Source organism: Rutilus rutilus (genome assembly GCF_951802725.1).
Source record: "Rutilus rutilus genome assembly, chromosome: 1".
Taxonomy (NCBI): domain Eukaryota; kingdom Metazoa; phylum Chordata; class Actinopteri; order Cypriniformes; family Leuciscidae; genus Rutilus; species Rutilus rutilus.
The window spans coordinates 42,029,971-42,045,113 of NC_140209.1; the positions used below are offsets into that span (position 1 = coordinate 42,029,971).

A 15,143-nucleotide genomic window follows, 5' to 3' on the forward strand; every position below is an offset into this window, starting at 1 on the left:
ATCGTGAGTTGCAAAATAGCGGCGCCTTGTAAAAAAAAAAATTGGACATTGAAAATCCAATAAACGTGCTATTACAAAAGTGCATGAGTCATGATAGCTATATAATATATATTAAACACAACATTAGGTTGGATCCAGCCAGAAAAAAAGTCTTTATTTTAAAACATCATGTATCAAACACAGGTGCACATACTAGTGTATGTGTGTACATAAGACAAAGACAATTACTGAAGAGTAAACTAGTTTTTCAGAGAAGCCCTCTCAGAAGGGCAGAAGAAATCAAATAAAATCAGTAACATGACTCATGGACGGATCATGTGTAAAGTTCAAAGTCTATTCTCTTTGAGTTGTAGAACGGGGCGCCTCCTTGGTCAATCCTTCTGCAGTATACGCCATCCTTGAAGTAGCCCTCATCCACCCAGTCCTGGAATAAAAGATACAGCAATATATAATACACTACTCTTGTTCATAGTACCTAAACTTTCACAAAAAAAGTGTCTGTCTTTAATATAAATCTAAATCATTGTGACATTGTAACAAATGTAGGTAATACTGAATATTACTCAATGGTCATGCAATTTGTTTTGCCAACACTTTTTTTTTTTGCCTGTCTACTACTCGCTGGTCACGTCATTGGTTAAGCCAATGTCAGACGCTCTAAAAAACAGCAATATTGCATCTGCCACAGTTTTTACATTTTAATAGCAAATTTAATATAGATTAGAAATAAAGGAAAATTAGTTGTAAAAAATGGTGCTAGTTTGGGTGTGTTTGCTTACCTGCATCTGTTGGCTGCTGAAGGGCCCATAGAGCTCAGAGTTTTCCTCATTGTCCCATTTGTACTCCCACATGACCTCATCACTCACTGGAGAGAAACATTGCTATTACTGAGGGATTAGCCATGACTCAAATAATCATAAATGAAGAGTGACGATAAAATTACAAACATGTTTAAAATGTAGTTTCACTGATGTTGGATCAAGTTCATTTGTTTGCATCTGAACTAAACTAGATTATTTGTGACCGCGACAAAACATTTGCAACAACTACTACAAATACAGGTTCATTTAAGATTGATCTAATTACGCCGAAACAAAAAAAACATTCTTATCCAATCACTGACCTAAGCTGTTGTCTTTATCCTCGTCTTTTTCTGCACCATGCCTATCATCAATCTCATCAGCGAACATGTCCAGCTCTTCTTCTTCTTCGTCTTTTTTATCCTCAAGCGTTTTGGCTGGCTTTCCTTGAGTCAACCCCTTCAGCTTGTAGGCCAGTTTTTCATACGTCTGCTGATAAATTTCAAACTCTCCAATCCCCACCAGTCTATCTGCCAACGCTGTCAGTTTGTCTAGTTTATCAGCGTCTCTGTTCAAAGTCTCTTTTTTTTCCTCCTCTCCTCCTCCTCTCAGTTTCCCTTTCTTCTTCTGTCCTCCCAGACCGCCAAGTCTTCTCAGAGCAGCAGCCACGGTTTCTCCAGGAAGCAGCAGCTGAATGATGGCTTCTGTGAGTTGATAATGGCTGTATGCAGCCAGAGGGTCTTCTGCTGGCACTTTCTCCTCCTCTACCTCTTCTTCCTCACTGTCTTTCTGCTGCTCCTCTCGTTTTATCTCCTCCTCTGCTTCATCTTCATCACCAACCCTTCTCTTACGCTTTGCTGCAAGGCCTTTCTTCTTTTTCACAGGTTGCTCTTTTATCTTAACCTGTGTGAGAAAAACATTGGAACTTTGTTGAGCTTAAGCTTTGATTCCCAATTATTTATCAGAATGTATTGAATATAAAATGTACCCAGTCAATATTGTCCAGCCAGTTGTCCCTGATATCTTCCTCTTTGTTGACAAAATAGTTTCCCTCTGAATCAAAGTAACCCTCCTGCATTTCCTCATCGAGGTTAAAAGGGGTGATGCGTACCCCCTCATCATAGTCAATGGTCGCCATTTCCTGACCTGTGAACACAAAGAATGTGAAAGACAAATATGAAGTACTATTAATCATAACTAAAATACAAGCAACCTCGTGCTTCAAAATACTGCCATTTGTCAACCTTTTGCTCCATTCATTACATAAAAATGGTTCATATATGGGCTACATGTTCACATCCCAGAGCCTTATGAACAATTTAAAAGGAAGGATAGAAACCATTCTGCAATGCGCTTAATTTATTTGATAATCTGCATGAGAACAAATTATGCACAGACCTTCCACGTCATCATTGGCAAGGATGTCATATTTGCTGATATTTTCTCCATCCCCTCCTTCCTCTTCCTCATCGCTGTCCAATGAATGTTTCTCCTTAAATCTGGATCCTGGGCCACTTACAACATCAACAATCTGTAAAAAGACATTGTATAAAGCAGAAAAGAGCATGGGCATTCACAATACTTTACAATCCCTTTAATCAGCATTACAACATGCATGGAAATAACAGGACACATAGTATAATTAAATATAAATAGTTACATGAGGCCAACCTTTTTCTTTGGAACAACTTCTTCCAAAGTAATCTCCCCATCTCCATCCTCAAAGGTCACTTTCCTTTTCGACATGCTAAAAGAGGCATAAGACACTACATCAGACAACATTGTGTTTTTGTTGTGTGTGTGTGTGTGTGTGTGTGTGTACACGTCTAGTATACACGGTAACAGGATGCTGGGACTCCATAACAGATTGAATTCATGAAACCTGTACATACTGTTTAAAGACACTTCATAAAGAACCAAACTTACTGCAGTTGACTGGATTAGAAGCAACTTGATTGCGCTCCTACACATAAACTACATCTAATGAGATGTGTATAAAGTATAGGCCTAATTCTTTAATATCTACAAAACTTTACACAAACATGTATGGGATGCATTGGATTGGTGAGCAAGTGGGATTATTGCAACCAAAATTGAATCAAGTGTCACATTTAATTGTTTAAAATGTTCAACACTGCAGAGCAATGCTTGCGCTAATGCTGCGAGCGTCCGTTCGGAGCGTGTGTGTGTGTGTGTGTGTGTGTGTGTGTCAGTTAGCTAACGTGTTCAAAAGTCATATAAAATTAACTTTAACTTGACTTAGACACACGCTTAACGGACTGGTCAGCTATAAACCAATACTAATAAAGTGTAAAACACACGGTAGAATAATAGTTACCTGGATGTTATTCTCCCCGCTGCGCCATTCAAGCAAAACTAAAACCGGAACAACGTCATTCGTGTGATTCTGGTCGAATCTCTATCGCCACCTACAGGAGAACCGGTTGAATGACGTCCATTGCGATTAATTCACTTCTGTGTGACCTCACGTCCATCACTTGATATGCTTGGATTTTTTTACAACAATAACCTCCTGATTTACGTTTCCAAACGAGCCATTATTATTCTGTTATTTTCAAACGAGAATCTGACCATTTGACTTTAAACATTTCACTCTCTGGAAAGAGAAAAATATGATGCGTCTCTATGAAACTAAATACAGGAAAGTGCATTTAGGATGTAGAACAGCAGCGACTGTGTGCAAAAGCCACCTCTATGCAAAGGCACAGTTCTGACATAATCTATCCGGTAAATATTTAATGAGAGCCTAAATTAGAAACATGAATCAATAATACGCAGTGTATCTGTTTTTATTATTTATTAATAATTATCTACTTCCCCTATTATTTGCCCATCAGTAATATTTGATGTGGATGTGAAACCCCACATGCCACTGCAGTTTCACTATTAAAGTCTAAAGAGAATAGGACATCGGCTTTTGTTACCAGGAAGTGGGTCGCGTTATTTATATTTCAACACTTAGAACACTGGCGCGAGAGCGCGCGCTGGTAACACGAAACTTAAATAATAATATTGGTCTTTGCCAGGATTGAGGCGCTTGGCCTTAAGTTAGGTTTTTCCACTAAGGTCGTATGGATACCCTCGATAAATCAACGGAAAGGCATTGACAGAAGTAAGTTGGTGCACCTGACAAATATTGAGGCGGTCTGTCACAGTTCAGTTCAGAATTCCTTTTCACCGTTTGTTTCCTTGTTTATCCTTTTACAAAGCGTATATAGATGCTTTAAGATGGATACATAATATTTACGTGGCAGTGCTTTGACTCCGCGTGAACCGGATAGACAGGTTGTTCGCGTATGATTTAATGCTTACTCATGATTAGATTTGCATGTTTCCTTTTTCTAAAAAAAAATCACTATTTTTTTATTTTTTATTTTAATCTTCTTCTGTTTAAAATAATGACGATAGCCAATTCTATTTGTCCATGGGCTGTAATTTCTTTTGCTGACTGTAAAGCTCGCTCCCTGTGCTCACGCTAGGACACGGCTGAACGCCAGGTGGCGTTGTAATGAAGATCCATGAGAAAATTCTAACCCATTACCTGTCCTGCACTTCGCCTGTAGATAAGGAGGGTTACCTCTACAAAAAGGTAAGGACCTGGATTTGTCAGTTTACCCAGATATTATTAAATTAACCTAGAATGCTACTTTGAAAAATCTGACTCTAAACAGTAAAATGCTAAAAAATAGTTTTTAAACCATAAAATGCACTGGTGAGTGCTGTAACTAGCCTACTTGTATCAAAGTGTTGGGATTGAAACTGCCTAGGTGAAACGAACTACATTATATCTGACACATCTAATCAGACGTTAGGCCTACCTGGATCCTTGTATAGAGTCCCTTTAGAAATGGTTTATGTGCTATTTCCCTGCTCAATTCAAATAGAAAAAATGTGCATGTTTAGGTTATTGTACATTTGAACCGACACTATGCTCCGACAGAACAACATAAAAAAAAAAAAAAAACAGGCTTCTACCTCCACCTAGAGCCTGTTATTTGTTTTGCAAAAATCCACCGCTCCTAGTTCTTCTGGTCCAATCGGTGCAGGGCTGTGTGAGATCTGACTGTCAATCACAGTTCGTGCACACGCCACAGATATAATTTCTGTGTATGCCAATATTTCTGAACACACTAAAAATAAACCACCTCACTATCTGTAAATGGCACTACTGGAGAAACAAGGCTGTCACACTTATCATTTGATAGACACTTATTAAAAGCATGCCATTGGCCTATTTCTTAATTACTGACACTAAGAAGTCTATCTGTCTTCTGTGCATTACAGAAATGTTTCACATCTCCAGCGTTTCTCTGTTCTGTTCACTCTAGAATAATTTTCTTCTCTTTAAACAATTCGTAATTGAAATGACTTCCTTGTCCTACCTGTGTCTGAACAATTACCACATTTCTTTACCACAGAGAGAGAGGAACACCACTTACCTGCGCCGCTGGTTTGTGTTGAAGGGGAATCTGTTGTTTTATCAGGAGCGTCCAGGCGATCGTAACCTGTTGGGTGTGATTGTTCTGGAGGGCTGCATGGTGCAGGCATGTGAGACGAAGGGTCAGTTCTGTTTCTCTTTGGTGTTCACCGGACCAGGCCTCCGCACTTATAGACTAGCCGCTGATGATCATAACAGCCAGGAGAGCTGGATCGGCGCTCTGTTCTGCGCTAGCCACATCTACCTTTCTATGATTGTCAGAGACCTGGAGAGACGTTACCAAGGTGTGTTTATGTGCTTGCATACTGTATGTGTTTTGTGTGGCTGTATTAGCTTGAATGCAGTCATCTCGTCTAAATTCAATTTGTTTATGCTCTCAATAAAACAGAAGCTAGAAGAGACAAAGGCCTCTGTGATTCCATCCAGACCTCAGCTGGGACTTCTACACCCAATAAGATAATGGCTTCCTGGAATACAGGACAACCCTATTTCGTACATGGGACTTCCATAGTGCCCAGAGATGGGCGAAGCTACAGCGCTAGTTCAGCACCACCCCCATCCATGCCGAACAGACCCATCAGCTACAGTCTTCATGCCCCTCCTATTCAATTAAAAACTACCAGTAAGAGATCTCCAAAGCTCTGGCCCAAGAGAAATGCCCACGTCACCCCCTTAAATGGTCCGGCGCCATCTTACGGGGAGTGGCCAGTCGTGGGCTTTGATCCTTTGGAAGAATTTAGTAAACTGCATGAGTACTATGGAAATGAGATTAAGCAACTAAGAGCTAACTGGCTGAAGAAGAAGCGTGAGGAAGTGGGATACGTTGAGGAGGACCTCATTGACCTTGGCTAGAGTGACCTCTGTTGGTTTGTGCAGATGCATATTCATATGCATGCGTTTAGGTTGTTGTAGGTTGGATTAATGAATGTATTAAGGATTCGTGAAATGTATTACTGTCTGTTTAATTTTATGTTGAAGGTATGATAAGCACCGACTTCTGATCTTGATGGCATTTCTGGTAAAAGGTTTCTCATTTCCTCTCTGTGGTCAGCCTATACGTCTCAGCCCCCATCTCAGCCTAGTTCCTTCTTGCTTCAACTGTCATAAAACAGACCCAAACCACAAGTAGTTTTACACCCAGCATTTATGTGCGGACATAACTGCAAAAATTAATATTGCATTCAAAGCAATTCAAAAACTGTCAAATGAGGTCAGATGTCATGCATGTTTAGTGAAGGGATTGAGTATTTGCTTTATTTAAGATTACACGCTAGTTGTAGAGATCTATAACAATGATTAATATTTAATTTCTTGTTACATCTTCTAAATTATGTACTGAGGGAGCCTAAATGAAAGTAATTGTATTGTGTATGTAATAGGTCAGGATTTGCACTCAATGTTCATCTTTTATTTGACAGAAGGATGTAAATGAACTTGTGTGATGTTCTAAAGAATAAGTGACTGTTAAGTTCTGCCTTACAAAACCTGTTTCACTCAGTTCAGGAGGTTTCACAAACAAAGTGAAATACACGCCCTGTCTGCTCTTCCTCTTTCTCATCACCTCAATTCTCTGGGGATGTAGATGTGCCTTTTTCCTTTTAGTTTTTAGTTTATTTTACACATTTGGAACAATCAACACATTATTTAATAGTAATAGTTTTTATAGGTGTGATAGTCATATCAGTCAATATTAAAAAATAAACTGTACAGTTTGTATGCATTAATCTTTTCTGAGGTGCAGCTCTTTATAGGGTTAATAGAGGGCACTGCACCTCACTAGTACTACTACCTACTGTATATTTAGTGTGAGAAAACTGATGTTTTATTATATAATGCCCCAAATTATATATATATATATTATAGAAGTAATTTTAGATGTTTTATTGTATAAACGTTTTATATATTCACAGTTTCTATATGAACTGCTTCCACAACACATTGTCTTAAATTAACATTGTTATAATATTTATTTTAATGATAATTTGTTGACAGATTAATTTGATGCAATGTTTTTAGTATTAATCCTCTGATGTACATTATAATAAATTCTGTAAAGATCTGTTTTAACATTTTGAGTGTATTTCAACACTGCATCACAGCAGCAATAAGGACACTTTTTAAATCAGTGGTGTTCAGTCTGAGTGTTAATATAAATTTTACTGTACTTCATTCAACTACATACATATTTATATATACACACACATATAGGCTATATATATATTCATATACATATATGTAATTGTCAATGTGGGAAATTAATATTTTCCTATGGTGAGTATGTAATATACAAACATATATTCAGTATAGGCAGATATTGTGGTTAGTGTAATGATTAATAAAATCACAACAGGTTATGAAGATTTATGGAGATTCTGTAGCATACATAAGAGCTCTAAGAACAGAAACAAAATTACCAACGCCTTCAGTGTTGGAAGCAACATGAAGATCCTCTGCACATTGCAGACCTGAGGTATGTTTAACCCCTATAGCGATGGCGTGGCCTTTTTAACCTCATCCGCATTCCAGTCATCTCTGTCATGATAAACAGCTTTGAAGAAACGTATCAGATCACGTTACGCATAACTCTTACTCTACGTATAGACATGTAAACTTTGACAGGCTATAAACAAAACAAAGATGAGTAACACAGTGACCTACAGGCCAGCCTATGAAGATACTAAATCACAGATGTGTACAACCATATCAGTCATAAAGCGGACATACTTAACAAGCCTAAACTGAAGACCTAAATCATAAAATAAAATGAAATGACATAAAATATCTCAAATCAAGGTCCACACATCCTCTGACCCAGAAACCTCCTTCCCTCCCCGTCACTCTCTCTCACACACACATACACACTTTGAAAGCTGTTCCACCATATATAGTTATATGAGGGGTGTGTTAATATAGCATTGACTATACATATCTAATTTGAGAACTTGTCTAATCATTAAGCTGCTTCAATGATTCAATTATTAGTTATCAATGTTACCTTAAACTTAAACTTCAAACCCCATTACTGAATACAATAGATGCATATACACAATCCAATAAATATACACATACTAGTATTTATACATAATAATATACTAATATACAGCTATTTACAGGAAATGCAGAAAAATGTAATACTTTGTGTATATGTATGCATTTCCTTTTCAAGATCATTATTAATGAACAAAATTTTTGTAATTTAGAATAATTTTGTTATAATTATATGTAATCATTTAATGCGAATATATATATTGGAAATCACTAGTAATGAATTTGTCAAATAAAAATTTATCAAGGATACAAATGCACTACTTACATGACTTTTTGATTTTAAAACAATTAAAATTAATCTAATAAAAATGCTGCATAAATAATTACAGCTGTGCAAAAGATTGCTGAAATAGAACAATGAAAGATCTAGGCGAGATCTAGATACGGGAACACAAGTAAAGGACAGACTCACAAGATATCAAATTAATCTAAAAGAGGAAAGGAACGTACAACAAACTGTGGAGTTTCCAGAAGAGGTCGAGGAAATGACTGATGGATTAAACAGAGAAGAAAAGGCAAGCGCAAGAAGCAGACAAGTTTGTTGTGCTATTTTGGTCGCTCTCAGCTGTCCATTGCCCCCGCCTTCCCAAAAGAACCTGTTTTAAGCCTCTCTTCATGTGTCCCCTACCAACCCCTCACTGGACTGCATTGTGCTGATCATCTCAGACTAAAAGAAAAGAGGATAATTATGTGCCCTTTCACAGAGCAGCTTCCCATTTGCCACCACAAAGTGCACCTCAAAGTGACTGTAGAGTGGCCAAGTGAGGTCCAAGAGCGCCAAGGAGAGAGAGTGCTGAATATAGGCATGGCCATGAGGCAGGGTGAGGCAGGGGGACATGGGCCCACATCTTATGGCATCACTATACTAGGAAAGGCATTAAAACCCTATTTTCAATTAGGGCTGACTTGGAAAGAGGCGATGGGAAGGGTTATGATTTGACGCCAGAACTGCCTCTTGTAAATCAGATGGGGGGCGTGTACACAAGTTTATCATTGGCTCAAAAAAATCTCTGGATTTAAATCAATCAGTATCTATTATTGCAACCTCCCAATATTGATCTGCCGCTAAACTAAATAGAGTGGTGGGAGTTGTGTCCTCCTCGGTGTCTATGGTTACATCTCATTCATTTCAAACTGAGTTGTGTGATTGTGTGAAGTTCAAACAGTCCCTTACGTCTCCATGTCCTTATTAGTCTACGTGAGACACGCAGACTGCTGCCACTAGTATCAGATTCATCCCATTCCAAGACCCTAATAGCTATTTCTAAGCACTGTAAGATGATAGTGCATCCCACCCTGTGTTCCTTCATCACTTTCCCCCTACCTCATCTCTCTCCCCTTTCATAGTTTCCCTCTTTCTGTCTGCTGTTTCCCAAGCCACACTTAAGGTTGGATCTATAATTAGCAAGGGGCCTTCGGCAGTATAAAAGGCTCTCGGGAACAGGTCACTACGCGGCTTCAGTCTTCACTTCTTGAGCTTCTTAGACTTCACACCGTCCCAGCATGGTGAGTAACCAGTACCTTAGCTGTTACCTGGCCACACCATCTAGGTGGACACATAGGAACCAAGGACATAAAGCCTCGCTCTCAGCAGGGTCACGTGGAGGAGAGCTCGCGTTTTGAATCAGCGTCTGATTCTCGGATAATTGAACTCTGGACTTACAATACCTTTAACAGGATGTGATAAATTGGGCACTTTTTCTGAACCTGCGTTACTGGAACCAGGAAGTTAATGCTTAAGCTGCAAAACTAAGTGGTTTTGCTTTCACTTCCCATAACATGCAGTTTTTTGTAATTTATTAAAAAGTTATTGAGTGGACAGAGATTACATGTTTGTATATAGAAAGTTGTAAGTTTCAGCATAGTTTCAGAAAGCATATGTACTATAATGTAAAGGTACTTTGGATCAAATTCAATGCAGAATCCAATCCAACAGTTTCCAGTAGCTGACTATGATGCCCTTGAAGCTACAAAAATACTGAATACAGTGTCAATAATCATTGCAAACTTATGCAATGATTATTTTTTGGATGTAGGCTATATCACTCATATAAATCTGTTTCATTAGTATGTAGCTTTTCATACTGTTTTATTATCAATAAATGTGTTAAAATGTCTTATGAATGAGAGTCTGGTGTCTCTAAGCTCTGTGTGGCACTGCTATGTGAGCGTCTAATTTTCAAATGATGTTGATATGGATTATTGTCAAAAATTAGCTCTACATCTATTCTATTTGCATGTGTTAAACATTAAAAACTTTCTTCTTATTATATATTTTATTTTGCATATGTAGGCACCCAAGAAGGCTAAGAGGAGGGCAGGAGGAGGAGGAGAGGGTTCCTCCAACGTCTTCTCCATGTTTGAGCAGAGCCAGATTCAGGAGTACAAGGAGGTAAATATTTCTTCAGATCTTCTTGTCAAAACAACAAGCACACTAACTCAACCATGTCAGATACATTGGTACTTAGCAAACATCATATTTTGAGAACGTTATGTGTTGTTTTAGAAGTTGCATTCTTTCACTTTATTGTGGATTATCAAAGTCGAATGAGTCTGATGGGGGTACATTTTACTGCATTTATCAGTTCAATGCAATAAATTACCACTGTGATTTGTCACAGAGGTTACTTTATAACTGGCCTTTTAATGCTAATATGATCAAAGGCAATTTTTTTTGTAACCCCTACTAAGAGAAAGGTCGAACCATATCTATATTAAGGCTTGTATAGTATAGCAACTGTACAGAGTCAACATCTTAATCTAGTCAATTTGTCTCGTCTGCTAATTTATATATACTGTATATATATATATAAATGCCAGAGCCTTCCTCTCCACTGCCCTCCCATCTGTCAGACACTGTTCTGATACCAATGGGACAGCAGCTGAAGATCACAGTGCATGCCAGAGAAAAGAAAGAAAGAATGTGAAATATTAGACAAGATAAAAGAGAATAAGATTAATGGATAAAAGTAATAAATAACAGCCCTCTATCTTGGACTCAAATGAGTAAAAAAAAAAACTATTGTTAATATGGTTCATGTTTTAGGGCGCTTGAAGTGGTTGCAAGAAAAAAACAGAAAGTGGACCCAGAAATTACATATAATTCACACACAACATAAAAACCTGGAGAAAATGTGATATTTAACAGTAGTTAAACATTCTCAAACATGATCCATCTGAATTAGCATGATTATCTCGAACACTCGAAGTAAAAGAGTATGTGAGCACATGCTAAAAGGACTGGAATTAGCGTCAGGCTAGCGTGTGATTGAGCTAAGTAAGGATATGAAATGGTTCGAGTAGTTTATTAGTAAGTGATACAGCCTTCTCAAGTTCCTCTTCAGGAATGTCTGACATTACAGTTGGGATTGACTTAACACGTCTCCCAGATGGAAAGAAGGATCAGCGAGGGTCTCTGTGGGGGCCAGGTGGAAGCAGCAGCTGCCGTTACGTATTCGAGCCCCTTCTTGAGTTTCACGTGATTCAGAAGGACATTTTTAATACTGTCAAGCAAGAAAGAAAGCCCGCAAGGGGAAGATTTCCTGATACGACTCATTAGTCATAGTCATGGTTTGCGACTGTCAGCAGCCTCATTTTCTGTCACCACCTACTCCTGTAACAACGTTCTTGTCTTTTTTCTGTCCTGCGCACATAGGCTTTCACAATCATTGACCAGAACAGGGACGGTATCATCAGCAAAGACGACCTTAGGGACGTGTTGGCCTCATTGGGTGCGTTTATGATTTGTGTCAGTCGTGTACTTTGTAAATACATCCATGAATCTGTGCTGACCGTCCTCATCTCGCTCTAATAGGTCAGCTGAACGTGAAGAATGAGGAGTTGGAGGCTATGATCAAGGAAGCCAGCGGCCCAATCAACTTCACCGTTTTCCTCACCATGTTTGGAGAGAAGCTGAAGGGTATGCAGAAGTCCTGTTTTCTGTCCATTTTCCCTTTGGTTTTCCAATCATTCAGTTAGTGTAATTCACTCTGTGTCTCTGAAAGGTGCTGACCCCGAAGACGTCATTGTGTCTGCCTTCAAGGTGCTGGACCCAGAGGGCACTGGCAGCATCAAGAAGGAATTGTGAGGCTATATTCACTGACATTTTATTCCCACGCAGAAAAAAAAGAAAGACTCCATATCTGACTGCTACTCTTTCTCTTTCATTCCAGCCTCGCGGAGCTTCTGACCACTCAGTGCGACAGGTTCTCCGCAGAGGAGGTGAGATCAGATGTTGCTCATCTTTAGAAGTTTAATTTTCTGAATGCAGGTTATGTTATTGTAAATTATTCACCCATGTATGTTTTATTTTTTAACTTAATTAAATTATCATTTTTAATCTGATGAGATATGCAGGACTTCAGATCTGCCAAATCCGATTTCTTTTTTGACAATCCGTTTCGCTCGGATGTGTGGAAAATCCGTGACAATATAGAAGACAGATCTGTTGCTACTTCAGTTTCATCGCAACTTTAATCTATTTTCCTACATTAGTTAGAGTCTCTAAAAGCACTTTAATGTATGTTTAATCTTAGATTCTTTGTTCTTCCTCCTTTAGATGAAGAATCTGTTTGCCGCCTTCCCCCCAGATGTGGCTGGCAATGTTGACTACAAGAACATCTGCTACGTCATCACACACGGAGAGGAGAAGGAGGAGTAAACGGCTGTGGCGACAAGACAGAAAATAAAAGAGATGAACGTGTTTCTCTCTCTGCTTTACTCACCCAGGCTGTTCTTTGTCCTCCTTCTCTTTGTGTTTCTTCCTCCCTTCCCATCATCTTTGTTACTTTCAAGCACTTACTCTCTCCATCTCTCCAAAGACTTGTCTCGCTGAGGCTGAATCGGGAGGGTGGAGAGGCTCATGACCACGGTGTCTGTCAAGTGGGGACATGGGATTGTTTTCAATAAAATGAACATCATTTCTATATCTCTCACATACTCTCTCTTTCTCTCTGTTTCTCACTCATTACCCATGACCACCTCTCTTTCATTACAATCAAGCATGCATGAGAGTTGCTGCATTTTACGCTGCTGTCTGGAGGGTTGAATTGAAGGCATCTATAGCTTTGGGCTGAAATACCTCTCTAGATAGATGTGGAAGATAGCTCACTCTGGGGGGTAAAGAAGCAAGATGGAGTGATCTCGCTCTATAATAGAGGAACCAATCATCATTCTCGTTTCTTCCCCTGATGGTTGACTAAAAAAAAAAAAAGAGAAAATGAGGGTTTTGTACCGAGAGAGTTGGGCCTCCTAAAAGCGATGCCAAGCTTATCACGGAGGGAGTGAGAGAGACAGACCATCCAAGGAAGAGAGGAGAGAGGGGACTGAAAGAAAACATATCCTCTTCACTCCCCCTCTCCCCTCCTCTTCACTATTTCTCTGTCCATGTTTTTTTTTTTTTATCTATCCTTTTGCTTTCTGCATCTGGGCCTGCTTTGCTCTGTCAGAAACTCTTCTGTAACCAATAAAAGACACAAACTGTGAATAAAACATCTTTTTGTACTGCTATGTCTGCTGGCTGTGTGTGATAGGTGGGAAGAAACTAGACTAGTCTGTTTTAGGTAGACACTGTGAGATAGGGAAGGCTGCATGAGACTGCAGTATAATGATGCAGTAAATCACAAGGGTGACCAGCGCCACCTGCTGCTGGACAATGATAGTCCTACAACGGCAATGATAAAAGAGCTGCTACATTCGCCTCCTCATAAATTGAAAGGTTTTTAATGTTTTAAGCATCAATTGCAGCAAAAAGCAGAAAAACACATCTAGCTGAAGAGCACTTGCTTTGGTTTAAAACTGTGAATGTCCAATTTAACATTTAATCCATAACAAAACTAAACGTCGAGGTGATGCATGTATGGAACAGTTCACCCAATAGAGATTTTCTTTTGCATTCTCTCTGAGCATATTTATTTATTTGCTATGAGTGTAAAAAGCGGGACATTGCACAGGCAGTATATAGGGCTGTTCAATTCCTCACTGTTTTCAATTCTTTGTTTTACTATTAAAGAAAGACCGAATGAACCCTGTTCACCTAATCTCATCGTGACCACAGTATATAAAGGTAGTAGAAAGTAGCCTTCTCATAAAATGAAGTTTTACCTCAAAATATGAAGATATATTTCTATAACTCTGTAATATTTTAACCCTATATTGGACCAATTATGAAATCACAGCTAGAAAAAAATATATGACTTTATATTTTACATATATTTAAGACTAAAATTTGTTTTCAACATCTGACCTTTGACTTTTTTAGGGTGGTGTCATTTATAACTGACTTTGTCCTATTATAGTAAATTATTTTTGGCAAACTTCACACACATTCAAATGTATTTTCACTATCTGAAATGCAGTGAAAAGGTCTTAGGGTTTCAAAAAAACATTAAAAAGCTTTAGTAACATTCCATTTCATCTTGTGCTGCTATATTTAATTTGCAACTCACATGTGAAAATGTGAGCCAGTGCAGAGCCATGGGTGGAGTGTGAAGTCCAGCTCCCCCTCTCTGAATGTAATTTGGGCGTAATAGGTGGAACTAGAATATCCAACCACACCCTGACCGTACCCAGAACTCAACCCAGGACATCCAGAGAGAGAGATGGAGCTGTGCGTCATTTGACTCTGCAGTGAGCACAACTTGAAAACTAAAAAAAAAAGAAAACACTTGGAGAGTGGAGACCCATGTCTTAGTGTTTCAAAAAAGCATTAAAAACATTGCTTATTTCTTGGAATTCCAAATCAATGATTGTAGCACTAGTAAAAAAAAAATCAGTTAGTGTCGCCCACACTTTCCACACGTTTAGCCTACTATAGATAGGCCTAGATTGAATGGCGA

The 15,143-nt window shown here is 38.7% G+C and overlaps 3 protein-coding genes across 4 annotated transcripts; 2 read left to right on the plus strand and 1 right to left on the minus strand.

Annotated features, from left to right (window-relative positions):
* Positions 1-133: 133 nt before the first annotated feature.
* On the minus strand, positions 134-4,100 carry cd2bp2 (CD2 (cytoplasmic tail) binding protein 2). Of its 2 annotated transcripts, XM_084429843.1 has the most exons (8): positions 3,948-4,100; positions 3,139-3,229; positions 2,472-2,547; positions 2,199-2,331; positions 1,789-1,946; positions 1,124-1,703; positions 780-865; positions 134-424 (listed from the first exon to the last, which is right to left on the minus strand). In XM_084429843.1, the coding sequence occupies exons 3-8, from the start codon at positions 2,544-2,546 to the stop codon at positions 314-316; spliced, it is 1,143 nt and encodes a 380-aa protein (XP_084285969.1). In that variant the 5' UTR covers position 2,547; positions 3,139-3,229; positions 3,948-4,100; the 3' UTR covers positions 134-313. The 2 variants fall into 2 exon arrangements, with proteins under 2 accessions (XP_084285969.1, XP_084285970.1); XM_084429844.1 differs by lacking the exon at positions 3,948-4,100 and having other exon boundaries at positions 2,727-3,140.
* Positions 3,754-7,326, plus strand: pheta2 (PH domain containing endocytic trafficking adaptor 2). The gene is made up of 4 exons (XM_084429863.1): positions 3,754-3,933; positions 4,301-4,410; positions 5,240-5,543; positions 5,648-7,326. Exons 2-4 carry the CDS (start codon positions 4,330-4,332, stop codon positions 6,109-6,111), a joined length of 849 nt encoding a protein of 282 aa, XP_084285989.1. The 5' UTR covers positions 3,754-3,933; positions 4,301-4,329; the 3' UTR covers positions 6,112-7,326.
* A 2,317-nt stretch (positions 7,327-9,643) lies between these two features.
* mylpfa (myosin light chain, phosphorylatable, fast skeletal muscle a) lies at positions 9,644-13,809 on the plus strand. Its single transcript, XM_084385940.1, has 7 exons — positions 9,644-9,813; positions 10,601-10,699; positions 11,963-12,038; positions 12,122-12,226; positions 12,312-12,390; positions 12,480-12,528; positions 12,866-13,809. Exons 1-7 carry the CDS (start codon positions 9,811-9,813, stop codon positions 12,965-12,967), a joined length of 513 nt encoding a protein of 170 aa, XP_084242066.1. The 5' UTR covers positions 9,644-9,810; the 3' UTR covers positions 12,968-13,809.
* Positions 13,810-15,143: the final 1,334 nt, after the last annotated feature.

What these genes read in the sequence shown, in the direction of transcription:
- cd2bp2 (XM_084429843.1), bottom strand. Translation starts at nt 2,546, where the DNA reads ATGTCGAAAAGGAAAGTGACCTTTGAGGATGGAGATGGGGAGATTACT. An exon ending in GGCTGGACAATATTGACTGG is followed by an intron (nt 1,704 to 1,788) that starts GTACATTTTATA and finishes TTTCTCACACAG; the next exon opens with GTTAAGATAAAAGAGCAACC. An exon ending in TCAGCAGCCAACAGATGCAG is followed by an intron (nt 425 to 779) that starts GTAAGCAAACAC and finishes CTTTTATTCCAG; the next exon opens with GACTGGGTGGATGAGGGCTA.
- pheta2 (XM_084429863.1), top strand. Translation starts at nt 4,330, where the DNA reads ATGAAGATCCATGAGAAAATTCTAACCCATTACCTGTCCTGCACTTCG. An exon ending in AGGGTTACCTCTACAAAAAG is followed by an intron (nt 4,411 to 5,239) that starts GTAAGGACCTGG and finishes TCTTTACCACAG; the next exon opens with AGAGAGAGGAACACCACTTA. An exon ending in CCTGGAGAGACGTTACCAAG is followed by an intron (nt 5,544 to 5,647) that starts GTGTGTTTATGT and finishes TCAATAAAACAG; the next exon opens with AAGCTAGAAGAGACAAAGGC.
- mylpfa (XM_084385940.1), top strand. An exon ending in AGATTCAGGAGTACAAGGAG is followed by an intron (nt 10,700 to 11,962) that starts GTAAATATTTCT and finishes CTGCGCACATAG; the next exon opens with GCTTTCACAATCATTGACCA. An exon ending in ACAGGTTCTCCGCAGAGGAG is followed by an intron (nt 12,529 to 12,865) that starts GTGAGATCAGAT and finishes TTCCTCCTTTAG; the next exon opens with ATGAAGAATCTGTTTGCCGC.